The following is a 27,911-nucleotide window of genomic DNA, read 5'->3' on the forward strand; positions in this document are numbered from 1 at the left end:
CCAGGTTTGTGTGCAGTGAAGTACCCATATATATGATTATATGCTTGAGTCACTGCACAGGATGGACCTGATGCAGGAACGAGCCGATGCTGTGAAGCAGGCTGTGACTGTTAGGACTTGCGTGCAGACTATCAGAGAATCATAGGATATCCGGCACCGGAAAAGACCCGCAAGGATCAGCGAGTGCAACTCCTGGCTGTGCAAAGGTTTTGCTCGAATGACTTCAGTTTAGGGTACCTTGAAGGGTATGCTGGAAAAAAACCAGTGGCAGAGATACTTTGTAATAATGAGCAATTAATTTAGACCAAAGTCTTCACAGATGTTCTCTAATTCTGTTGCTTTTCCATAGCTTAAATTATAGTCCATAGCCAACCCAATTTACAGAATGGAGGTGTTTGACGATTATAGCCTTGAGCTTCAGATTCCCTCTCAAAAAAAGATGAGGTGAACGTGTCCACTATTTAAATAACTAAAATGGATATATAAGAAAGGAAAAAAAAAAAAAAAAAACCTGCCTGAGCAACTTAAACATTGTCATTTTCCCGAGAATTGGAGTACACTTTATTGTGAAGTGATTACACTAGCTTGTACATTTGATTTTTCTTTAAAAAATAAAAAGGGCAAAACTAAATAAATATATGAAAAATCACTTCCAGAAAATAATATGTTGATTTCCTTAACAGTCCTTAGAAAAGTTACTCTCTTAAGTTGTCGGCTTCTGGTTAGCGAAGCTGGAAGGTAACCTCTAACACCTTGAGTGTTACATGCAATTGTTGTAACTGAAGGCAATTGGAAACTGTCTCATGGGTAACATGCAAGAAAGCCAAAATTGTTTGTTTTTTTCCAGTGTTATTAGTGACTTCAGAAATTGCAATGAAAGAGAAAGCTGCTTCCAAGTAACCACAAAGGATCTCATTTGAAGTGAGCTTTTGGACTACATAATGCAAGGAGTTTCAAAAACTGGGAGAGGTTTTGATTATGCTTGCTATGTAGAGTTTTTGTGGAGAGTAAGGGGGTAAATTAACTTGAAATGATCTAACTGTTGGGTAGCTGTGTAAAGTGCAGAACCAAAATAATTGCCAAATGTCAGGGAAAATATGCCAGTAACTTAATTACAAACAAACAATAACAACAACAAAACACCAAAAAGAGCCCCACCAAGGCTCTAACTCAAACCGTAGACATATACTTGCAACAAGCATCAACAAGGAGAACTAGGTGCATATGTTCTGGCTTCTTGGTGCTGCACATGGAAAAAATATTCTTGGAGAACACATTATTCTCTCTTCCTTTTCCTGGACCTGAGAAGGCAAGAGGAATGTTATACTTGCCATGAGGCTTTGGGATTGTGTGGCTGGTTTTATAGTGATGGAGCTCTCTGTATGATCAGTTACAAAGAAAGCTGCATGATCAGCTTTGTGGTCACACTTCATAATTCTCTAAGAACTTCCAAAGCATTTGAGCACCAAACTGAAATGATGTTTTAAACCATGTTCTTTGTTGAACTACATTAAGGTTATGTCAAGGCTCACCTGCTTTGTCTTCTTTGGTTTGCCAAGTGTGCAAGGAAATGGGATTTCTACTGTATGTAGAAATCCGGTGGCTTCCAGTGGAGTGAGTGTTTTTTCTTTTATTAAAAAAAAAAAATCAAAAAAGAAAAAAAAAAAAACTGAAATGCGATCTGCTTGCATTGCCTACAGACTGCAAAAAAAGCTGAATTTAATAATTCCTGCCCATACTAGAGCCCATACAAACTTATGCTAGCACTTCGTTACCCTGTGTAAGAGAGACTGCTTTGAAAGTGTGATCAAAATGTTGAGTGTAATTACAGTTTAGAAATTCTAATTGACTGTATCATGCAACCTCTCATGAATGTTGAAAGTATACTTTACTCTAAATTGGCAACGTAAATGTGAAATACAGCTTCAACTGCCAATATCTCTCTGCTTGCACTACTGATAACCAAACCACTTTTATCTCTGTTTTTCAGTCCAGCCTACAGTAGATGCAAAACAGTTGATTTGACAAGGATAATGTGGTACAAGACAGCATCTTACAATTATGCATCTTTGATGGGTGATGCCATCAGCCCTGGCTGGGTGGGAATGTGTTACGATGTATGTAATGTGAAGGTGGATCTACTTTGTACAACTGTGTTTGAAAGGCGGAGTTCAATTTCTAGCAGCCTAGAAACTGGCACGAAACTGGATATCGGGGTTACCAGCCTTAAGGCCTTTTATTTGTGAGACGGTAGTTATGGCACTTCATTTAAAATCTGACCAAGGTATCACAAAGGGGCTATAAATGAGAACGTCAGTTTTATATCTGAAGCTGTGGTAGACCTAAGCTAGTATTTGCTGCCAAAAAAAATCAGAATTACTGCACAGCTAATGCTGCTGAGCATTGTCTTCCTACTTGACATAACATGGGGCTGCTTAAGTATACAGTCTTTAAAGAGAAGGGGAAGTACACTCGTGCAGTGTGCTTGTACCTCTAACTCTAATGGTGTGGAAGGGACCATAAGCACTTCAGTAAATTGTATTCCTTAAGAGCAGGAGCACCTACATCAGAAACTGGAAACCAAGTGTAGCTAGAATTGATGCTTGAAGAAAAAGGAATGAGCAGAGTGAATATTTACCTCCTTTTCCCTACCCCATTTGCTGCCCTAGACAATAAGCTCCTGAATTAGGACTGATTCCTGCATACCTAGAGGTGATCGATGCTATTTTATGCCCTTGAGCTCTTGAGCCCACATTAGTTTCTTGCATCAGTAAAGACCTTTACAGCTCAACTATGGTTTGTTTGAATAACTACCTCTTTTTCATTATTTTGAGATCTGCTGAATAAAATCTGCTGGTTTATCATCAGTCACTGACTCAGAATCCTTCTTCAGTTCTTCTGCCCTGTGCTTACCTTGACTAGCTCAGCATCATAAGCTTGTATCATTGTTTTGGTACCACTATGCGTTGCTTTGGCATTCCAGTTATAACAGGCCATTTACTCTGGCTTTGTTTTCTCTTACTTTAACCATAATAACATTCTTTATTATCCATGTAAGGATATTCAATTTTACCTTACGACTGCTTTGTTCCTTTAATGAAGGAGAGACGTTTCTAGGTGCCATGCAGGTGGTGGTACTTTTAGTGCCACCGTATGCCTCCCTGTGCATCAGTACTGCCAATATTTGGCCTGTCTCTTTTCTAACCCCCCTCACACCTCTTCATTTTTTCTTCCACTTCACTGTTATTACAGTTAGAAAAATGTTTGTTGTATTGCTGGGACTGTGCTAGAAGGTTCTGTGATTTGGTTCTTTGGTTTTGGGGTGAGAAGGAAAGAGATCTGGAGAGAAACTCAGGGGTTTGGGGGATTTTACTAGGTAGCTTGCTTACCTGCTCTGTGTAGGGGACTTTCTGAGTTCATATCTTAAACCAAGTTCATATCTTGGTTTAAGAAACTAAGAAATATCTTTCAGAAGATGCTTCTCTTTAATAGTAAGAGCTGCTACTTCTGTTCTATAATATGCAAATTAAATGGGCCTGGTAAATGCAAGTTTCATTTGCACCAAAAAAAAAAAGTGGTGTGAAGGCTCCCTGGATTTGGATTTGGACATCATATTACAGATCCACTTGCAGTTCTGAAAGTGCCACCTCTATGCAGGCTGTAAGTTAGCCTGGAAAAATCTGGTGCCAAAACACCCAGAAGATATTTTGAGTGAAAATCTTCCAGGGGGCAGGAAAAGCTGCCTGATGAAGAGGAAGGGGTTTCTTCCAGGGTGTAGTAAGAAATGCTATATTCAGCAATAGTTTACCCTGAGTCCTTGCCATGAAGGACAGATCTATATGGTAGTGCTCTGAAAAAATAGGTTGATTCTTTTGTACACTTCTGATGCCAAGTATTTTTTTTTTCCCTTTCATGTTGCTGTCCGTCAAAGTATGGCGACATGGGAAGTAGTGCTAGTAGTCTTTGATCTCAACAGAAGCATAAGTGGTGTTAATTTGTCATTTAAAATGGCTTTGTTAAAACGAAATTTATTTTCATCTGTCTTTATTTGTGCCATTTATTTTAGCAACTGCTCAACAGAATTCCTCACTGGATCATTTTAATTCCTGTGGGTTAACTAATTTGCTAGTATATTCCTTTTTAATTTTCTTCTCTCCAATAGTTGCATTCTCTTTTAATACGGAGTAAAAAGATAAAATGCAGAAAATTCCTTTGGGTTCTTTCAGTTGACTATAGGAACTGCCTGCCAGGGGGTGCTATACGATTGGGCAGAGCTCTGTGCTCCAGCTGTACTCTGTACTCCAAAGGCCTAAGAAGAGTTTTAGTTTTCTTAGTATTTTCAATTTATTGTTTGCTTTTAAACAGGCTTGCTGAATGCTCATAGCTTGCATAATGTTTTGTTGCATAACAATTTGTAATGACTGTAATAGAAATGGTGGAGTTTGTGTTCCTGGCTTTCTGTTCCACCACTGTAAATACAAAGGTATTGTCCTGACCTTGACTTCTGATTTAATTATGCTAGAAGTCTGTATCTGTTTTTGAAAACTTTAATTATCCACTTAAATATCTTGTGAGTTTTTAGCCTACCCTCAAAGTACTGACATGAATTGGTATGGCTTATAAAAGCAAGGAAATTTTATGGAAATGTGGACTTCTTATTAAAAACTTTTTGCATTACCTTTGAGCAAGAAATGTTAGTGTACTATAATAAACAGCTGGTCAGCTGCAGGCCTGTTTAAAGTACACAGACCTAGAAATAATAAGTAGATATGTATCAATCTTGCCATTCTAAAAAAAAAAAAAAAAAAAAAGGAAAAAGTCTTACATTTTTTTCAGCATATACAATTCAGTAGTTTGAAGGAGTCCATGAACAGGACAACTGTAACTTTCTCTCTTTAATAATATTTTCTCTTACCTATGTTCTTTGGTCCATTTCCACCATTTCTTACAGGCTGTGAAAGATGACTCAGGAGAAGTTCTGTGTAGTGTCTGTGAATAGGACGCCTAAGGCCATCAGTAATGCTACTGGAAAATTATCAGAGGTCTAGGAGTTAGAGAAGACTGTAAAACAGTAACTCAGGAACTGTGCATGAGTCTAGTGATTCCCAAGTCTCAGTCTAATGACTGCTTGGTTGTACAGTGTCCCATTTTATATTTATAAAATTTTGCTTTTGTTTTAAGTTCAATAACTTCTATTCTGTTTGCAGGTTCATTCTAGATGGTTTAAGGTCCACAAGCTTACACGGTTGTGATCACCTTGTACCGTTCTTTCATTATGAACCCTATGGTTCAAAGCTAGTAATGCAGATTTGGCTTTTCTTGAATCTAACACTGGAAAAAACACCATTTTAAGATTCATGGACTTAGATTTTTTTGTGCTGCTATAGAAATCAGATTGTGGACTTTGTCTGTATCCAAATGATCTCAGTTTCTTGGTGTTCGTTCCAGCTGGTGCTTACAACTGCTGTCACTGAGAATTTGTCAATGTGCACGTGTACACGTGCCTCAGTACAGCCACGTGCCTGCGTGCACGTACAGCAGTAGTTTCCAACAGGTCAGTTTCCTCCAAGCTCAGTCTCAAGGAGAATATCCCTTGGACAGACAAAATATCAGGTCAGCTTGAATCCTACCCTTGGGGAGATGAAACCGGGAAGGGCCTGTAAATATGTTGCTAAAACTTTTCGTCATCAGAGTTGATTGTAAAGAGCTTTATCAAAGGAGAGCATGCAGCATGCAAAATTGATGCATATACAAATGGAAATACAGAAAATTGTTTTTGAAGTTGTTCTGTTTTATGAATCAGAAAAGTCAAGTAGGGTAACGAGGGTTGCATGAGACAGGTGTGTGCAAGGTGACTAGAAGAGAGGATTGCTGCTCTGGAATCATTTTGGGAGCACGTGACCAAAAAAGACTTAACAGAAGTGGTATTAGGGGGCTAAATGGATGCTATAAGTGAGCCCGGTATAGTGTTTGCAGTGCAGAACAGCACAGTGTAACCTCTGAGTGCGAAGGGTTTAGTTCAGTGGTCAGGAGGAATTATCACGGAAGAGCGGTGTGGAACGGGGAATACAGTTGTGTTTCATTTAGTCGGTTGCTGTATCATTATATAGTAAACTGTTAAGATTTTGGGTAAAATATTTACTTGTACATAGTATAACATAGTACCAGGAATTGTGGGAATGATCAAAGATCCAGAGCGCCAACAGGGTTAGTACAAGAGATGAAAAAATGATGTGGAATTTTTATGGCAGACAAGTGTCACACACATGACATCTCTGAACCGACTCAGACCGATGTTCTCTTTCTTTTTGTTCCACTGACCTGCTTACTGCGGGTTACTTTCTCATCTGTTTCCATAAAATGGTAATAATGATGTAAAAACCCTATTAAAAAATGTATTAATGGCCTAGCCATGGTCATACACATGTAAGATGAAGAGCCTGTGCTGATGAATTATGTAATGAAGATTTTGTGGTTCTTTCTCATCCATGTGAATACTGGAACCTTTTCAAACTGGGAAAACCTGTAATGTTCTCACTTTGAGTGAGGTGTTCCTGTGAGATTTTTCTTCCACATTTATAGGTAATAAATAAGCACGTATTCTGACACCACCTCTGCTAATACCGACCACTCATGCAGGTGAGGGGTGTTGAGTAGGTTCTGCTTCTACCTCTTCTGTGCTCAGCCACTCAACCTACTCTGCAGGAAAACCCCTGTGCTTGTTTCAGCTTCCACAACTCTGCTGTGACTACGTATTCTACGCAGTGCTTCCACCACTGACCACGAATAGACCCAAAATGTAGGGCTTTTAGGTACAGAGTGCACGTGGAGAGTTCCTGTTGGTACCTTGTGGGGTTGAAGGGAGAACGTGGAGGACTGATAAGATGTTTTCAGGCCCTCAAAGGTGATTTGTTCTTAAAGGTACCCCATGCTGCATTGCAGGGGCTTGTGACAAGTGCCATAAATGTGAGAAACTGAAGTCCCAAGCTTTTAATAATGTTTTGGTTCTGCTATGCTTTTGTTGTCAGTCATTACATGTCTTTCATCTGGATGAGGCCTGAGTATGACATTTAAACGCTCACAGACAATCATTTTGTAAAGCTGTGGGTTTTTTGTTCTTTTTTTTTCTTGTCTCCCACCAGCTCTGAAGTAGTTTTATTTATGACAGTATGTACATAAACGAGAAGGCAAAACAGAAGGGCTGGTTATATTCTGTGGCTTCTGAGATGCAATTCTTTTAAGATTGAGTGTACATACTATTACTGGGTAGTAATCATCAAGGATTTTATCTCGAGGCACGTATCTGATTTTCATCTAAACTTTGAAATTCTTGAGTAAATCAAAGGATGCTGTACTAAATACCTTTCCATATATTCCAACAATACCTCTGGACTGTGCCACAGGAATTTTTCAAGCTAAAATCCTGTCTGTTCCCTTACCATCCTTTTCCTAGCTTCCTCCCCTTTCCCAGTCAATAAGCTCTATCTCTTGCTTCCCTTTTTCCTTGGCCCAGGTGCAACATCAGGCTGATGTAGCTATATTGCATTTGTTTTAGGAAAACATACCTGTCTTCAACACTGTGTTGTCCTTTTCCTCTTCTCAAGCTTGGAATATGCTGTCTTGTTGGAGAAGGTGAGAGTGTTTTTTGTACTGTCATTTAGGACAAATGAAGTTTGTTTGTATCCTTGCACAGCAGAGTTGAGTTTTTGTTTTGCCTTAGATGTAATTTGAATTATGAACCTGCTCTGTGTTTAGGTGTTTCCCTTCTGTGTACAGTGCTTATTTTCAAAATAATTTTCCAGTGGGCTTTACTTCATCTTGTATGTGCGTTATTAAACGAGTACACTTTAATTCTGCATGTTTTTAGTTCATGAAATGTTTTCTTGAACCAAAACCTCGCAGTATGTTCTTTGACAAGGATGATGAACTTACAGAATATTTTCAGGAAAAAAAATATTTTTTCTTTCATTTAGCATGAAGCTCACTTGTATTTTCTAGTTTCCTTTGTCACCTGTAGAACAAGATAAAGCAACCAAAGCACTGCCCAGTTAAATAGCATTCCTAGTGGTTTTACCTAGCTAGGTTCCTGGAAAGCAGGAGTAAAATGGGGGCAGGCGGCCTTTTACCTGTTATTAGCTGTTATTTCCTTATTATGGAAAAAATCAAACTTAAGATTCCAGACATTTTATTTTTAATTCGTTATCTGCAGTTGGGCAAAAATCTGTGTCAGAGGAAGAAAGGGAAATGGCTAGGTTTTGTTTTACTAACCCGTCCTTTATTTCATGATTCTTGGGTCACTTTGTAGGCATTTTTGGAGGCATTTATCCTGCCTAGAGGAATCACTGATAATAGTTATTTCCCATAAATAGTGAAAGGCAATTATTATCAGTCTTTGCTAAAGCAACGTTGTCCTAATAACTACTCTAAAGTTGAGTGGTGGAAGAAGCTGGGAAAGTTTGTGTATTTTTTCTAGAAAAACACTATGCTAGCTTCCTTATCATGGGCCGTTCTGTGTTTGTCATTTAAGTGTCATAGTAGTTATGGTGGTGTCTGCTGTACAGGGAGAGGATGAAAGAGGAATGACATAAATTAGGATATGGGAATCATTGAAGATACCCAAAATTTGACTGCATAAGTTCCTGTGCAGCACTTTTGCACTGGGCTTGCTTTTACTAGGAGGCTGGAGTACGTGACCTCCTGAGGTACCTTCCAACCTATGTCATTCAATGGTACTAGAAAACTGTCTTCTCCATCTGTCTGCTTGACATCTGACATAGATTAAGCGACACAACAAAATACATGCCACACCATCTCCTGGGGTTCTAGAGACCTGCTCATCCAGAAGAAGAGTCTTTGTTGGAGCAGACCACCACTGCTCCCCCATGAGATCAGCAAAGTAAAAAAGCAGTGGAGAGAAAATGCACAACGAGTCTTTACCCCAGCATACAGTTAAAAGGCAGTTGAGCTACCCATGAACTGAAAGTATTTGACACCTCAGGATGCAAAATTATTGCTTTATATGAGAGTCATTTGTTCTATAGACATGGACAAAGTGGTACATTGCTAGCCCAATTTCCTACTTAATTTTCCTTATCAACTAGTAAAATATGTACTTCTTCTTCTGTATATATCCTTGCTTACTGCTACCACTTTGAATTAATAGTGCTAATGAGATACTGTGATCAGTGATGTCCTTCAAGGCAAATCTTCATTTTTTTATTGTTTTGAAAAGACAATATCTTAAAGCAGAAGGTAAAATCTGAAAATTGTTTAATTGCTTAGCTAGAGACTGAGGACTTCAATGGATGGAATGTATCTATTAAACTTGGCGAATGTCATATGTAGTGGAAGAAGAGGCTGGATGAGTAGCAACCAAGGTATAGTTGGAGTGATGATGCTGAGAGGCCATATAACAGCACCCTGGAAAGCTGGCAGAGCAGCTAGGAACTAGCCCCTGTGTTCCCAGTGATTCTTGCCGTGATCCTTGAGCATATGTTCAAACTGGAAGCATGCAAATATTGCAGAAGACTTCAGAATACCACTCACATTCAATTCTGGAGTACAAGGAAAACATGTTCAGGTTTTCATGTATGGGCTTGTGTTGTACCCTCATATTTGTCTTTCTTCTCTGGTTGCACAGCTTTTTTCTGAATTGGCAGGAGCCAATGGCAGCAGTAGATAACAGGCTCAGGCATATATATCCCCATATAATAGCTACTTTTTGTGAATACCAAAGGCCAGGCACCACTCTTCCTTGCTCATATAAAGGCTCTGCTCATAGATATTTGCTGTACTTGTTGAAGTTCTGTCAACTTGCAAATTTTCCTGTGTAAAAGTCCTGCTAAAAAAACAGTGTTCTGGCTTGGTTTATTTGGGGATACTTCGGTTTAACAAATTCTGTTCTTCATCTGTGGTTAGTTTGTTTACTCTCCCTGAATTAATATTATCAAGTGTTTGGTTTTTACCTCTTGGACCTCATTTCCAATGTTAAAAAGTATTGACCAAAGTAGCTGCATCTGTCAGCTCTGTATGGTAGGAAGAGTTCCTTTCGTGGTGATGGCAGATGAATACGTGCTTACAGTCTTAAGAAACTGGTATGTGTTATTTTTTTTGGAGAGAAATTCCATTTTTCTCACTATTTTTAGGTTATATACTTGAATAATTGTGTCAGGCTAAGGTTGTTTTTTGTGGACTTCAAACAGGTTTAAAGGAGAGTTCGCTAGATGATTTTGGTATCTGGATAGGAAGCTTCAAAGAAGTAAAATGCTCACTGTCTGGACTGTGTGAGAGCTGTAAATGAAAGCGTTGTTTTCTTCTGGCTCTGCAGTATTGATTTTATTCATTGCCTATTCTTGCAGCTGTTCTGGTCTTCTGAATAACAGGGATGTAGCTGTATTATGAATTTCATTTAAAAAGACATTTTAAAAAGTTATAGTTTATAGTTTAAATAGGAAACCTGTGCTTTTTACCTTCCACTGAGTTAGTGACCTACCTGTGTATACCTCTGCCCTCCAAATAACTTATATTCCCTGTCTGAACAAGTGACAAAAGACATTGTTCTCCCCTCTTTTCTTTCCATTTCAATGGAAATGTTAAGTCAATATGTAGATAATAGTAAGTCATAACTGATTTGAAGTAAATTTGTCAATATCTGCAGGTTACTCATGGACTGAAACTTGTAAAATGGCAACTTGTCATTTTGGACTCTTCAGCATAACATTTTTAAAATATTTTTTTTATTGCACTTTAGGAAACACTTAGGTTCTGAATGTGGGACATAGATGTGGAAAATACATGTTTGTCTTTTCAAGACCTAGGTGGTCTTTATACTGTGTTGGATTATGGAACATAAAAATAGTGCTTGATTATCGTGTGGCTTTAAATATATGGGTAAACATACAGATATTCAATTAAGGTAATAAAGTAGTAGCCTAATTTTACGGATATCAGAATGAGCTCACATGGTATCTATTTACTTGTCAGCAGTCAAAAACAATAATTTTAATGCAAGCCATTTATTCCATTCTCTTCTGTGTAGTGCTGCTACTTTGCCAAACAGAGTGATATTTAGACCGACATAGCTTCCATATGTGTTCTGCAACTTGTTTCTACTAGTTATTTTACCCATCGCTGTTTCTGAACAATAGTAGAACTTTTTTCGTTTAGGAAAAGATGTAAACATCTTGTACTGGAACTTAAATACTTTGTTGTAGGCTTTTTTTATTGATGCTTTTTGCTGAGAGTGTGGGGAAAGAGACCTCCAAAATGTAAACTTATCAGTATTTGTTTAAGTTAAGTAAGTTTTATTTAGTTAAATGGTTTTGAAATATTTTTATAGGGTTTAGTTTAGCAGCTTTTAAGAGGAACAAGAGGAAGCTGGAGTTGGCCGAAAAGGTGGAAACAGATCTCATTCAACTTAAGAAAAGAAGACAATCAAATGAAAAGGTTAGTTTGTGTTTCAAATTTTATTGTGTCATTGTAAGCTTACAGCTGATGGCTAATAAATTTTGTGTTGTACGTATGATCAGACTAATGTAGCCTCAAAAGATTCTTCTCCTTGGCCACCCATATGTTTGGATGATATAATGATAACTTAGTGCAAATTAAAACTTTCTGCTTTGCTATTTGGAAGCCAAGCTCTCACTTTGGATTTGTCTATGCTATGGAAAATGTATTTTGCCTATTCTGAAGTGGAAATATGACAAATGTAAACACAAACGGATAATTATTTCCTGAAACGTTTTCTTTAGCTTGGGATCTCTGTCAGTGTTTCCCACTTTTTAAATGTTTCCTGAGTGCACTGCGTTATGGAGCTGGAATTGGTGAAATTTGAAATATCAGGTAGGTAAACATGTGCATCTGTGCATGCATCTAGCATTGACCTGGCCCCTATTACTTGTACTACAAAACTATTAGGACTCCCTCTGTTTCCCTCACTCTGTTAGTTTAAATTTAGAGCCTTTGTTATCGTTTGAAAACGTTGATCATGGTATTTGTGCTTACTGTTAAATTTTAGCTAAATAAATTAAACCCTTGTGTTTTATGTGGAGCCTGTGGCCATTTGGGTTGGCCGCTTCTTTTTGCTTTGGTAACCTGACTGACCACTGCCTTATTTAGTTGCATATGTTGGTATAAATAATATACAAATCCTAGAGAGTTGGACTACAGAGAATGCAACTTTTTTTTTTTTTTGCCATGCAAATGCAAACCAGTGATAAATTCAGCATTTTTCTTCTTGGTTCTCAGATCAGGACTTTTCTGTATCAGGGTGCTAATTTTCAATATTCAGGGAGGTAAGACCTGTAAAGAAAGTAAGGCTAGAGGAGGGAGAAAGTTATTAACTGGCTTTGGAACTTTTCCTGTTCAGGTGACTTCATGCATTTCCTTGTGAAACTTCCATTTCCTAACGGTGTTAAAATGTAACTGAGGGAGGAGGGGTCTCTGTGTAGTATTGGAGTTCATGTAATAAGGGGCAAGTCAATGCTTGAAACATATGCCAATGCATGAGCTTACCGACCTGCAATTTGAAATTTCAAGGGCTCCAGAGTCATGTGCAGCACTTGTGGGAGACCCTCAAAGGCCAGTGATGGTAGGTAAAGGAGGTGATCAAATAGAGCTCTACTCACCGGTAAGTAATGCAGTAAAGTAACACAGTGGTTTTGTCCACATTCTGGGTGCATCTTGTCCACGGAGGGGGGGTGAAGATCAAACCATGCTGACAAAGTGGACTGCTTGTCCTACTGCACAGAGCATAGGATAAATGCAGTTTTAACTCCTCAAAATGAAATAGAAATGAAAAATCCTGTGAGAGCAAATTTTACAAGAGCAGTAGAATAGTTCTTACTAGGCTGTTAGAAAGGGACTGTTTATCAAGGATGAGGCACGTGAACTGTGATCTCCAAACTCATATTGTCAAAGCCAAGCTCTCATAAAATCTTAAAAATATGTTTTATAGCTACTTAAATACATGAATACTTAAAAGTGACCATTCTCGTTAAGGTTAAGTTTTAATTGTTAAATACTCATTTTATTTTTGTATTTATTGTGCTTCTCTGGAGCTGGGGACCTGTCCCTGTAAGCAAGAGTTGGTAGCTGTATTTTTTGTTCGTCTACTTTCAGTCTCTTATCTGCTTCATGTGCCGCAGTACTGCACAGTTGTTATAAACCCTGGTCATTTTTCATCTCTTAAATTTGAGAAGTCAGAAGAAGAGCAAGGTAGAAAGGATGTTAACAAATTTAAATTTGAATGGAAAACATAACTGAAAGGATTAAGTAAAGATATAGTATCGCTGATCAAGAAAGACAGGTCAAAATTAACTGGAATCTTAAGCTGTTAAGTTTAAATTTAACCAGCTAAAAATGTACAGTTCTGAAAATGTAGCTTTTGCTAAAAAATTAAATATACTAATCTGTAAAAGAATGAGAAGCTGTTAAAACGTAATAAAATTCCATGGGAAAACTAAATACAAACTACATAACAGATTATTTTTAAATTGTGGTACTACATTGTTAAAACTCCCAAACTGTTTTTGAAATTGACTTGTTAATATAAATTATTAGCTTAAGTTAAATATGGAATTTGTTAACAGATATGGCCAAGTAATAATAAAGTTTCCTCAAGAACTTGCAAAATTTTGAAGTCTAAGGTGTTAAATTTATGAATTAAATACATAAAAACCTATGGGCAAGCAAGCTGGGTCACTTACAGTCCGTCTTGGACCCATATGGAATTTGGACTTATTTTAGAGTTTTGACAGTCTGTTAAGTTTGCCTGCTTTAAAAAATATATATATATGTAACATATATATATATATGTATAAAATATATATATAAAACATATATAATGTGTCCGTGTGTATATATCTATCTATATATATTTAAACTTCGTGAATTGTAGCATTTAACATATTTCTGGTGATTGTCTTGGTATCAACTTGACAGGATCCTGAATCTTTCGATGTTCATATGGTTTGTAGAGCTGAAACATGTCATTGAAAGTCTTTAAGGCTGAACTGTAGACATTCATGGTGTCACAAGAGTGTAAAGTCAATAGTGTTGAAATGGGAACAAATGTAGAGATAAATCTAGAATAGATTCAATCATGTATTTTCCCACTGGATGTGGAATAGAACTGGTCCACGCTGGTTTTGAGTTTGCTGAGTAAAGGTAAAAGTAACAGCAGCAGTGATTCTTTTTCTAATCACAGTCTACACCCCAGCCCCTACTTCTGTTCTGTGAAGCAGAATGCAGATTTGCTTTGTTTTACTGATACAAATTTCCTTCAGAAGGCTGGGGGGGTGGGGGGGGGGGCGTTGCGGCATGTTAAAAAAGGCATTTCCCTTAAAAAAATAAAAAATTCCAGCCTCCTAAATTTCCCTATCTTAAAATAAAATCAACCCAAACAAGCAAACTATACCGCTGTATTGCCAGCAAATACTGATATGAAATAGATCTTCTTATAAAGAAAATAATTTTTAAAGAAAATAATGCTGAAGAAAGTTTTCATGAGACATATATTTGTAAATGCTTGCAGGTTTTTGATTAAAATATCTCTGGAAAAAAAAATGTGGAAGGCAAATATGCAAGTAAGATCTGAAGTTAGATGACAGATTGAGCAATAAGATGCTGCGAAAAAAAGGCTGCAAGCATTTTTTCTTTGCTGTCAGATGATATGGAAAACATACTGGTCTATTCTGAGCCTCATCTATCTAACGTGTATTTCTGTTTGTTATGGGAACCCCAAGTCTTTGATTTAACATGAATTAAGGTTATACAGGTGGCCTTTATTCTGGCATTTCCTAACTTTGATGGGCTTGATTTTCACATCTGTAGTTGTCTATCAATGTATTTTCTGTTGGGGGTATAATTTCCTTTGATAAAAGTGGGGGCAAGGGATAGACAACAAAACCTGCATCCTATTAGTATTTCTTCTCTATATGGAAATCATAGAACCATAGAAGTTTGGAAGAACTTTATCCAGTCTAATCTTGAAAATCTCCACGGACTGGGAGTCTGCACCTCCAGTGAGCAGCCTGCTCCACTGTGCAGTATCTTTGCAATCCACTGAGTAGTGTTCTAATTGGGTTAATAATATCTGAATTAGGATCTGTAATTTTTCACCTCTTCTTCTCTTTTCAGTTATTCTGCTTTGCTTTTAGGGCATCCATCTGTTTTAATATTGAATATGGCCAGCTCCTGCGTGCACAACTTGTTCAGGTGTGTAGTTCAAGAGAGGAAGCTTACTGTTGTCCTGGGTTAAAGCTGAGGATGACACTCCTGCTTAGGGGTTCCAGTTGCACGAAAAATACTGTAGAACACTAGTATTGCATTATATGTATTTCATTTCAAGACTGGTGCAATAGTAACTCAATTAGAATATTTCAGTTGGAAGGGACCTCCAGAGATGATTTAGTCCAGCTGCCTGACCACTTCAGGGCTGACCAAAACTTAAGCGTATCGTTAAAGGCATTGTCCGAATGTCTCTTGAACACTGACAGGCTTGGGGCATCAACCACCTCTCTAGGAAGCCTGTCCCAGTGTTTCAGCATGCTCAGAGTAAAGAAATTGTTCCTAACAGCTAGTTTGAAGGCGTTATATCTATGCGAAATGTGGCCAGAGTATCACGAGCATGAGTCTCATAGGGATTCTGCTTGATAAGTGACTCTGTTTGCCCAAGTAAATTTTCATTGATGATGGGAGCTGGATGATTTGAAGTTGAATAATTGGATATAGATTTTTTTAGCTTGCTTTTTCACCTGGGTTCTAGTCCAGAAAAAAACATGTTTATATGAAAAAAATATAGCTTAACAGGGTTTATTTGCTTGAATGAGTTTTATTTTTACTTCACTTTACATTATTTTTTAAAGCAGGTCGATTTCTAGAGAGGAAAGAACGATTAGTTCATGGGTTGAGGGCTTGTGCAGAAGCAGTGTTCATCTTCGGTGTGTGTGATGGATGATGTATCAGTGTTGTTTATTCATTTTCTTTTATGCATACTGTATGCTGTGTCCTATTAAAAGTGTGCAGCTGGGCATGAAGTCAGAGTGCCTTGCAATGGGTTGGGCAGAGAGGGGAATCTATGGGAAGCTTAGGCAGAGGGGAAAACTGCTCTTTCTGATAGAGTGACTGAGGAGTGTGTTAAGGAAACAGGGGAAGGAAGGGGAGATTGGAGGGTGAGAGGTGAGAGCTGAAGTGTTTGTGAGACAGTAGGCAGAGAGCTTGCATCAGGAATAGATGCTGAAAGACCCCCGCTTTTAGGGGAGGAAATGTGCCTTGGAAGTGATGGAAGTAAGGAGACGTTTTGAGCAATCCAGAGGGAGTGGAGGGTAATTTGTTTCAACCAGGATGCCACTGGAGATTGCTAAAATAAGAATAAACGTGGCAGAAAGAATCTGTCTGGGGGGGGGGGGGGGGAATTTCCTGTCTTGCTCAGAATATTTGAATTTTCTCTTTATGTGGTAAATTGCTGCTTGTGAATTCTGTTTTCTTTTGATTTGGTTGTGTGTGTGTGTCTTTTTTAAAATTGTATATAGTTTTAAAGATCAGAAGTCTCTGAAAATGCCACCTCAAAGCTTTTGGGAGAGGTCTTTTGATACGGTATCTTTGGAATGAATTCCTGATTCACTTCTTAGTGGACAAGTGTGCATCACTAGCATAAAAGGATTTTTGGTGCTTTTGTGAATAAAGGCAGGTAATCTAAGCATTGGATGAGTTGTGAGATACTTATTTCCTTCTTGTTTCCAGAGAAGCTTTCTTCAGGTCTTGTCTGAGGCAAGAGAACATTTTGGGAAGATTCATGGCAGCACTACCAGTACAATATGCATGATAACAAATCAGTTTTGTCGATGGATCTGCCACTTGGTTCTGTGCACGTTAGTTTGCACACTCCTAAACAGCATAACCTGACTTTAATTTGCTATTTTAGTAGTTATTTCTGTTTGTGTATGCTGCAGGAGAACGACTCAGGAACATTGGATACAGTTGGTGCAGTTGTTGTTGACCAAGAAGGAAATGTCGCTGCTGCTGTCTCCAGTGGAGGTTTAGCACTAAAGCATCCTGGAAGAGTCGGTCAGGTGATAATATGTTTTCACTTGGGAATGCCTGTTCAGTAGAGCTGTGGTAGCAAACTGATGTTCTCCCTCCCTTTCCCATTAAACTCTGAAGGTATTATCACTGCCTTGGAATGTAAGTTTTGTTTTTAGTGTACTGCATCAGTGTTATAAGACATTGATAGGTAAGAACTTTTTCTTTAGTTTACCTTTTGCCAGAGCTCGTAATATTTAATTTTCAGCCTTAAATACCTCTTGCTTACTACAAGGACTCTCAAATACTTGAAGTGTTTTTAAATAGGATTTTTATCAATATTTAGGGAAGTTGTCCTAGCTATTCAATTTTTAAATAATCTTATGAATTGGTAGAAGTGACAATGGTATTAAAATAACAAATCAGTTATAGGCATTCTTTATTGTTATTAAACAAGGGAGTTTTGAAATGCATCAGAAATAATGCCATACTCTGCTGTAGAGGTGTATTTTTGGTGTACTTTTGCCACTGTTATCTGTCTCTTTCAAAACATATTAAAGATTTCCTTTTGGAATAGGAGAACGAAAGGGACTTTACATGAAAGGTAACAGTTGGCATTATTTTGTTTTGATATTTATACTTATTTTTTTCTAAGGTTAGGTTAGAATACTATACCTCTAGAGATAATCACTCAGTTCTGAAAAGTGGTATTGGAAAATACACCAAAGTGGATTGGAATTTTTATTTTGACTGTTATGATTTTCTGATCTGTTGTATTAATACTTGGATTTTTCTCAGGTTCCTTTTTTTGTCCTTTTTGTTTGTTAGTTTTTTAAGGAATTGAAACAACCCAATAGCTTGGGTATTTAAATTTATGAAAGCTGTGTTTCTTTCCACAGGCAGCTCTTTATGGCTGTGGCTGCTGGGCTGAAAATACAGGAGCTCATACACCTTACTCCACTGCTGTGAGTACTTCAGGTATTTGCTACTTTTATAAATATTTCAAAATGTTGCTATCTCTATGTAATTTATTTACAAATCCAAAAGAGTTTTAATATAAATGACGAATTAAAATATTATCATTATTTCCGTAATGCATTCTATATTTGTATCACTGTATTTATATATACACACACACATATATACACTAGTATTGTCTTTAAATCCGTAAATTAATCCACTTGAACTTTTATTGCACTGAAAGGATGTATTCTATCTGTTATGTATTAATAGATCTATTGTCCTGTAAAGAACTGTTTTTAGAAGTCTAATACTGTTTTAAACAAAATGCATCTCTAACTCTAAGCCTTCTGTAGAGGACTAAGGGAATTTGAAGGTCCTTAACATAAGAGGGTACCTGGCATACAAAAATGCTACAAATTGCACTTTTCCCTCCAAAAGTGTTACATATTATTTTAAAGGAATATTTAAGTCATTTTGTTTTTCACAAAGCTCTCGTTTCCTCTTAAATGGAAGAGGAAAAGGCAAAAACAAATTACTAGAGCGTATGTCTTGGAAAACATTTATTCAGAAATTGTGAGCGTAACATCAGAAAAATTAGGGTGGCTTCACTTCCATTTGAAAATCTCTGGGTCCTGGACACACAAAAGTATTTTGTTCATATTCTGCCTTCCAGTCTGCTGTCACACTGAGCTGTTCTATTGGCTGGAATGCTGAGCACGGGAGACAACAATTGTAAAAACAAGTTTAACAACAGATCTACTAAATTTAACAGGACAGGAGGAATAGTAACAAAAGAAAAATAACAAAAGAGTAGATAATTAGGGTAATAGCTCATAACACTACGTAAGACTGGAGAATGTAACCCAAGATATTTCTGACGTGTCAGAAAAGATAATTGTGTTGTATTAAATACCAGGTAAATATTTGGAACACAAAGGTTTTAAGATGAAGTTATGCAGGAGTTGCAAGTAAAATTAAAAAATAAAATAAAAAGTAAAAGCTGTTGTAAGAACTGAATTTCATCTTACAATTGATCCTGGTTGTATGAGCAGTATTAAACAGAAAAAGTACTTGTCAGGATGCAAAATCTACGATACTAAATGCAGAAGTGTTGGAAGACATCTCTGCGCAAGAAACACCATATTGATTTTAGTTTAAAAAAAATGCCTAGTTGTGTAAGCAAATATATTTAAATATTGTAGAGTTGGTGACCATAGTAAGTGGTGAGCATAAGGCCAATATTGGAGATTGTGGAAAAGCTGAGAAGGACACCTTTATTGAATTTGTTAAAACTGCTCTTTACAAAGTCAGCTGGATTCGAAGTCTGTATAAGTACAGACAAACAGCCTGATACACTTAAAGGAGATTGACTGGGTTTAATGATGGCCTTAAACAGAAGTCTCCTTTCTTTTATGCTGGTACTAATTTTATATAATGGTAAATACTTTAATGTTACACTTTTTATAACCCGCACACACACACATATATAAATGTATTTCTTTGGTTCACGTCTTCTAGCTTCCATCGTGTTATATTAATACCAATTGCAGTTAATTGAAATAGACTGCTGGCGGTCTATGAAGCATGGCCATCTGTTTATTCGGTGATTTGAAATTCAGACTAGTGGTGTTTAATTAAACTCTTGTTTCTGGCTTTCCTTTAAAGTTTGTGTGTGTGAGAGAGAGAGCAAGAGAAAGAGCGGAAGATAGAAATGTTTACAGGAAGTGCGAACTCCTCTGTAATCAATACCATTCTTTTTTCCATTTTCAGAAGCTCAATGTTTTATCTTGTAAACAAATTTGTTTTCTAGATAGCCGGAGATTATTTTTCAGTGATAGCTAGGGATAAAAATTTGAGCCTTGAGAGGTTGTTGAATCGGCCTTTATATTCAATGTTGAGAAGGGATATTTTTTGGCATTGGCTTTCTGCAAGCAATTTTTAAGAGCCAGTGTTTGTAAAATATTTTAAGATCCACGTCTTTGGATTTTGGAGGCTGTGATAAGAAAAAGATTGAACAAGGTGGGGAAAATCTCAGGAGTAGGGAAAGCAGTCTGGAATAGTAATTCAAAGTATACAGAATACAAACACTTGTATGTCACAATCCATTCAGAATTGGCAGGAACATAGGAATGGACATACTGGGTCAAACTAGAGCTCCAAACAGTTTGGTGTCCAGTTTCGAACAGAGGGTGGTTGCAGGTCTGCAAGGAAATGTACTGGACTAGGACTGGCACCCCCACTCTGTTTTGTAACCTTCTAGTGATCTGCGACATTGGGGCTTTACAAGCTGGAGATACCTTTCTTTTTTATAGCTCAAATGACTTGCTAAAGATTTCTTACTTGTGTTTGGAAGCTCAGTCATTTAATCCTTGATGGGAATGTTTTTCTTACTGTGACGACTGAACTGTGTAGAAGCTTTCTTGGAAAAAGAAATGTCAGTTCAAATGCCACAGTTAATAATTCAGTTGTTTATGTACTCGGATTTTTATTAATTTTGTTCTAAAATCCTTCTTTCGAAGCTTCAGCTTGAGACGTATCTTTCACTGCTTTTCTCATAAAAGGGAAGAAAGGGGTTGCCATAAGACTACTTCATTAAAAGTACTTCCAAATTCATGTAGCTTTTTTTAATGGATATGTATTTTTTGAAGACATGCTTTTACGTCTTGATTGTCTGTTGGCCCTGTGGATGCTGGCTGGCTTCCTGCTTTTGATGTGTTCAAAAAGGATTTAGTATTAGTTGTTATGCCTTTAGCAAGTTGTTTCTCAAATATTTGGGCCATTTTTATCATGATTTTACATTGGATATGCCAAAGATGGTGGTTCTGAACTTGTTTGGGCATGACTTCAACTTGTTGAATGGTATTTTCTTACCTCTAACACTCTCTTGGCCTTGTTTAGTCTTTTGGCTTTTTTTTTTTTTTTTTTTTTTTGACTTTTCAAAAGATACTTCATGGTTTATAATACACAGGATATTGTAAAACTCGTATGGATATAGTTTAACAGGGGGTGGAACAACTGAAATCAAAAGATGATGACAGGAATGGGGAGACTTTGGGATTTAGGAATGACTTTGAATGTAAAGGGCCTTGAATTCAAGGTCTGTTTTGTAGCTGTTAGTCTGAAACTCAATTTCTATGTTAAACAAGTACAATCTTTCTGAGTTCTGCATCATTTTTTGGGAAGACATTTTAAAGCAGGAACTTTGAATTATGTTACAATTTATATTTTTTTTCTGAAAAAAAAAAAAAAAAAAACAACAACAACAATGAACAAAACATGGTTTAGGGACTTCTGGTAGCTTAAGGATAAACATTACAGGAATGCTGTAAGTATCTCAAAACCAGTATTAAAATTCAAGAAATTCAGAGAATGTTGCTGTTACAGACATAGCTAAGATACCTGTGTAACCTTAACTGTGGTACCTACCAACAGAATGTAAGAGCCATTCCATGCAAGAATGATGGTAGAGATTGAGTGAAAGCATGCTAAATAAGATAGGCATTGCCAATGGCCTTTATTTAGCATAAAGATAAGTAGAAGCTAAACCCTTTTTTGGTTTGGAGTGGTATAAAACCACAGTTTTTGCCTTTAAGAGCTCACATGTGCATTTGTGCCTGTGCACACACAGACATACACACACTTGTATGTGCACACATAGAACAGCCTCCCCTTTTAAGCACCCAGCCACTCCAAAAGCCAAAGGCACACTCTGAAGGTCACTTGAAACTCTTTAATAAATATTTTTTGTTGGTATATGAATATAAACACAGGAAGATGGGTATTACTTGGCAGGAAAATATTCGTGAACAAAATCCGACCACAGGAGAAACAATTGTCTGCCTTTTGGCTGTACTTTAAGAAAACATTTCCTATTTTTTCCTGAATGCAATATGAATTAAAGACATCGTGCATATTTTTGTCATTCAAAATAATATCAAGCGTGACTTCAATCTCTCCCAGCTGGGACATCCATGATGGTTGTGGATATTGGTCTACTAACTGTGCCAAGAAGAGGTAGGTTGTGTTTTTCCTGGGAGATAAGTTGGAAAGTAATAATTCTTTTTTGGAGATACAGAGCCTTAGATATAAAATCTACAGTAACAGCTAATGGAGGAGGCTTTGAAAACACAAATGTAAGTGGAATTTTTGAGTGGAAATAAATGGAGAATTATGAACTTTTTAACATCTTTACAACAGCAGCTAGTAGAAATCATCCCTACCCATTCTTCATGCGTGGCTGGTGTGCTTTGTGTGCATGGAGCAGCCAATGAAACCAGCAAGCCAAGCCCTTTGGTACTTCATTTCTGAAGATGGACTGAAGGTCTTGGTTATTAAGAAAATGCAGAAATTCTGTAACTCAAAGCTGAAAAGTCTCTGACATTTAGGAGAATCCATTTGAGGAGCATGTTTGATACATGAATGTTGAAGAATTCTAAGGAGAATTTAAATGGGACCTTATTATGGTTTATAATCCTAAAGAAAGAGGAGAGTAGAATTTTTAAATATATTGTATTATTTCAGAAGAAGTAAACATATTAATGAATATAATTGGATTGAGCCTGAAGTTACATTTTATTGAGAAAGTAGCAGGGATGTCAGGTTTCTGGACCCAAACTGAGATGCAGGTGAGGATTAGTCTGGTAGAAGTTCTCATAGACACTGAGAGTGGCCTCTGTGCTCATAAATGCATTTTAGGGATTATGTTAAGATACTTCAAAAGGTGATTTGGATATATTTTTCTTTTGATGCATCATTCAGTAAAGTGAAAAATAGCACATTTTATATTGTGAAGTATTACAGAACTGCTTAGGTAGGAAGGAACCTGAGGTCATGTAGTCCAGCCCCTGCTGAAGCAGGGTCAGCTGGAACAGGTTGCCAGGACTGGTGTCCAGTTGGGTTTTTACTATATCCACAGACAGAGATCGCAGAGCTCTCTGGGCAACCTGCTGTAGTGTTTGACCACCCTCATAGTAAAGATTTTGCTTGTGTTCAGATTGAATTTCATGTCTCTTAATTTGTGGCCGTTGCCTCTTGTCCTGTCATTGGGCTCCCCTGAGACAAGTCTGGCTCACTCACCTTCATTCCCTCCCATCAGATTGATATCCGTACGGATTGATAAAACAAGAAATTAGGAGAGTTGTTTCACAGTGGGTTGAGTTGGCTGGTGTGTGTACCTTTGCCAGCCCCAACAGCCATGGGGCCATGTAATGATGTAAAGCTAATCCTTTTTCCCTAAGTTTTGGGTTTGGCTTGGTTTTCGCGAATACAATTCAAGATTGTGAAATTGCTCTTGGATACATTGAATTTACTTGACAAATAAGTTCATCAGTTGTGGCCTCCCAAACCTCTGTTCATACAAGTTAGAGCTGCCCATATTCTCTTCTTTTCAAAATTATCATCAGTGAGAAATGAGCATATTCACTCTTCCTTCCACTGTCTCTTCCTGCTCAAACTTTTATTTTTGTTCAGTTTTGTTCTCCTTTCAAGTCCATCGTGTACCTTATGGATGATTCTGCTGGAGAACAGAGCAAGTAATGTGGAATGGGAAATGCCTCCTGTGCAGAGTAGGTGGCTTGTGCTTGGTAAATCAGTTGTTGAGCTATGCCATAGCCAGCATCTTTCTTTCTGCTTATGGAAGTTGCTGAACCATAGATTGTTACTTGAAACCTCATTTCCAACAGGAACCATAGATTCATCTGCAAGTGTGTGGAGGAAATGCCTCTCACAGAAGCTTTAATACCCATAAATTGACTTACGATGTTTGGTTTTGAGGTACCATGCACTGAGAGCAGGAGTGGCTGCCAGTGTTGGGGCAGGTGCGATCGGTCTGCCTGACCTGTGCCCTCCTTTGGCCAAAGGCCCACAGTAATTTCATGGGCAAATCTTGGATCTTGCATGGGTTGTTTAAGCTACATCGTGTGAGATAGCGATTGTGGTACAGCTAATCCCTTTGTAGAGAGGTGTGTTGCCTCTCAAAATCAGTCTGCTCTTGTAAGGTTTGGGGAATAATAGGTAATTTAATGCATCGCAGATGAAGCAGCTGTGTATGGAGAAGAGTTATGTCATTGTGCCAGTTGAACTGAGGGCTGCAGAAGAAGGGTCTGTCTCCAGACAGATCAGCATTTACCTCTGAAGTCAATGCTTCTGTCAAGAGTTCAGACTTTGTTTCCAGATGCCTTTTGGAGGCTTCAGTGCTGTAGCATGTGGTGTCTGAACTGATGTACTATCACCGCAAGGCCGTGTGAAGAGGGAGGAAGCAACAGGCAGAGATGATTTGTGGAAGTGGTAGCGCTACGAGACAGTCAACGAAACACGCTACCATGGTGCTCAAAGCTGAGGGGGTTGTCCAGTCCAGGAAATAATCAGAATGCTTCCTTGAATGACCTTTAGAAAGGTGTTTTGTTTTTTTTTTTCTTTTTAATTTTTTGAAGCGGAACTGGATGGATTCAACAGCTATAGGGTGCTTATTGCCCTTTGAAATTTTAAGTGGACTTAATGTAATAATATATCTTAAGAATGAAGTTGCACTGCCTTTTGAAAAGTAGTACTCTCCTGCAGAAGGCCCACTGCTCACAGAGCAGCGTGTTAATAACCTGGGGCAGCAGCCAGGCAGGCAGCACAGCACTGCCTCCTCTGAAAAGTGTCAGTCCTGGTCTGCCTGCCGTACCTGGCCCAAATGGCATGACCTGGATGCAAAGATAGAAAATTAAATCGAGACCGCATCCACCTGAATTCTGTTTTTGTCTTAAGCATTTTTCTGTCATCGGGAGCAAATGATCGTACGTGTTTAGGTAGCTAATGACTTTAGAAGCTACTGACTCTCTTCTCTCCTTGGAAGTTTTACCTGACCAAGGCTTTGTTGTTTGGTGTAGTATTTTCACAAAGAGGTCAGTAACAACAAACCTTCTGATGAAGGCCTAGGCAAAAATGAGTTTGTGTCTTTCCTTTTCAGTTTTACTGAATTTCATCTTTCAAAATATACTAAATGTAAAATAAAACATAAAACGTGCATCCAGTTTAATGGAACTACATTTTTTCTTCATTCTGTTTTATCTTTTTCTGCATCTGAAATGCTTGTTCATAATAATTGAAACAAGCAGTTTATTAATACCTGAAGATATCTGGCACTTTCCAGAAAAATTTTCATTGAAAGTGAAGTATTCATGAATTTTGCAAGAATTTTGCAACTTTTAACTACTTAGTCTTTTTTTTTAATTATTCTTTTTTTCCTTTTTTTTCTATCTGTAAATTTGTAGAATAGCCTGATCAGTTGCTCTTTGGAGTGATTTTTAGTTTTAGTTTTAGTGTGTGTTTGGTTTTTTTTTTCCTCATGGTAAAAAATTAAAGATGAATGATAGAGCTCCTTAGAAAATAAATGTTAAATAAAGTTTGTCCCAATGTTAGATATTTCTTGTTGTCTTTGAAACTTAACCACAGTTTCTGTTACAACCTTTTGGGAAAATTCAGTGTGCATCTTCTTAGTAGGTATTTCCTAGTTTTGAAGTTAAATCACCCAAGAGTTTTCTGTCTACGTGAACGTGCTCCATTGATCCCTCTAGGATCAATGCTTCAGTAATTGTATGGCATTTTGCTTGCAGGTGTTCTTCCTGGCAGCAGGTAAGTGAGTTAAAAAAATTTATCTTGCTAGTATGAAGGCAAGATGCAGCAGCTGACAGAAGTGCAAAAAGCTAAAAATTAAGAGGTTTTAATTTAGTACTGTAGTGCATTATGCTAGACTGTAGCATTTTCTGTCTTTTCAGAATTAGAGTTTAGAATCTGAAATGTTCTTGAATTTTTATTTTAACAGGTAACTAACTGTACCAGTATCTTGCAAGCCAAGTAATTTACTTTACTGTATTTTATTTTTTAACATCATTGCCTTGTAAGTTTTTAGTCATATTTTTCTAGAGATGCTGTTAATAGACCAGAGGTTGCTATAATACAGGTTTCGCTGTGTTTCCATTAGACATTACTAAGAAACTACTTCAGGAAATAAAGCAGGAGTGGTAATTTGTAACTTGTGAACTGATACTTGTTTTTTTGGCACTACTAAAAATAATAACATCAAAACTGAAACAACTTGACAGGGCCAGGTTCAGTCTCTGCTTTATGAAATAGATAATAAAATACAGATAACCTGTAATTTCTATCTTTAACTTCTGAAAAGGGAAGAGTCATATTTTGGCAGTGGAGTAAACCAGATTAATTTTTCCATTCTTAGGTGAATATGAGTAATGCAAGTTTCCATTTTGTGCTCCTTTAAAACAAGCTCCAACACTTTGCATTGAGGTACTGTACATTTCAATCGCCAGACGGGCTCAGGCAGCTTGTCAAAGCTACATAAGCTCTCTGCTTATGGCTTGCAGAAAGAAAGCTAGATTTTCATTTCTCCTTCCATTCAACAGGAGTCTCTTTCATGTCTGAAAATTGAAAACGCGTGTTTTTCAGTGTGGTGCATGGATGTGTATGTGCCCTCTGGCACACCTGTTTCTAATTTCCTGACTTGAAAGCATCTCCCATCAAAAGAAGCAGAAAAACAATTTCTTTCTGACACGCTGCTCAGAGGCCTTTGCTTTGCAGAAGGCCTTCCTTTCGTTTGCCATCTTGGTTCCATTGGTAGGACATTATAAGATGCAGAGCACACTTTGTATGGGATGTTCAGCTTATAGTGTGCTGGGTTCTTTCCCCTCTTGTTGTGGTTATTTTAAGCATTGAAATCTACTTGAGAAGTCCCTATGTTGAGAAAAAATAATAGAAAGAAAAAAAAAAAACATAATTTAATCCATCATTTCTTACATGAAGCAGAAATTAATAACCAAAGTCTACAACAAGTTTACATTTGTATAACCTACAAATTAGCTGGAGCACTAGTTATTGTTTGGTACAAAAGGTTAGCCATGCTCCTTTAACTGTTATAGCTCAGATTTCTAACCTTTTCTTCAAGATAATACTCAATAGTATGTCATTTAATAGCTGAAAATCAAAGATACTGGCAACCTTAAAAATTAGTAATTTGGTTGTTGTGAATTTTTTGTAGGCTAGCTAGTAAATTACTACAGAATAGAGCAATTAACTGTTGAAGATCATTAGGAATTGTAAGCTCTACCTTTCATGTTACTGACTTGTTTGTTTTCTCAGTTCAGCAACTGACACATTCACAAACAAACCTGGATTGTGTCCACAGCTGCTGTGCTGCAGTACGTACCTATCCAGCAGTATGTTGTTGAATTACATTGGGGTAGTTCACTGACAAGCTAAACAGAATGAAACATTCAAAAAGACTTACAGCTGAAAAACCATTAAATGCATGCAGCTAAATAGTAATTGAAGTGTAAAAGCCTTAGCTTGGCTCTAACACGTGATGACTAGTAATTATGCTAATACACCCAGAAAACCTAATTTTGCTAAGCTTTGCTCATTAATAATATGACCTGGCGTATCACTGACAAAACATTAGAATTGTGAATCAAGGTATATATTTCTATGTACCTTTATAGACTATAATAATAATAATAAAAAAAACCTTAAATCTTTAAATGGGTCAATAAGGTGTACCATTCACATTTATGCCTGCTAAGGTATGCAATCCTAATATATGTACTGTGTTCAGTTTTATACATACATATATATATGTACTGTGTTCAGTTTTGGGCCCCTCGCTACAAGAAGGACATGGAGGTGCTTGAGCGGGTGCAGAGAAGGGCGACGAAGCTGGTGAGGGGCCTGGAGAACAAGTCCTACGAGGAGCGGCTGAGGGAGCTGGGCTTGTTCAGCCTGGAGAAGAGGAGGCTCAGGGGCGACCTTATCGCTCTCTGTAGGTACCTCAAGGGAGGCTGTAGCGAGGTGGGGGTTGGTCTGTTCTCCCACGTGCCTGGTGACAGGACGAGGGGGAATGGGCTTAAGTTGAGCCAGGGGAGTTTTAGGTT

At 37.5% G+C, this 27,911-nt stretch overlaps 1 protein-coding gene across 1 annotated transcript in view; it reads left to right on the forward strand.

The window, feature by feature from the left end:
- TASP1 (taspase 1) overlaps positions 1-27,911 on the forward strand; it is an 83,985-nt gene that overhangs the window by 24,711 nt on the left and 31,363 nt on the right. Inside the window, 5 exon segments of the mRNA XM_084514205.1 lie at positions 11,339-11,445; positions 12,538-12,591; positions 12,593-12,628; positions 16,953-17,072; positions 17,922-18,000. Of these exon segments, the coding sequence (XP_084370331.1) occupies positions 11,339-11,445; positions 12,538-12,591; positions 12,593-12,628; positions 16,953-17,072; positions 17,922-18,000 (396 nt within the window).

Source organism: Aythya ferina, assembly GCF_964211825.1.
Source record: "Aythya ferina genome assembly, chromosome: 3".
NCBI lineage: Eukaryota > Metazoa > Chordata > Aves > Anseriformes > Anatidae > Aythya > Aythya ferina.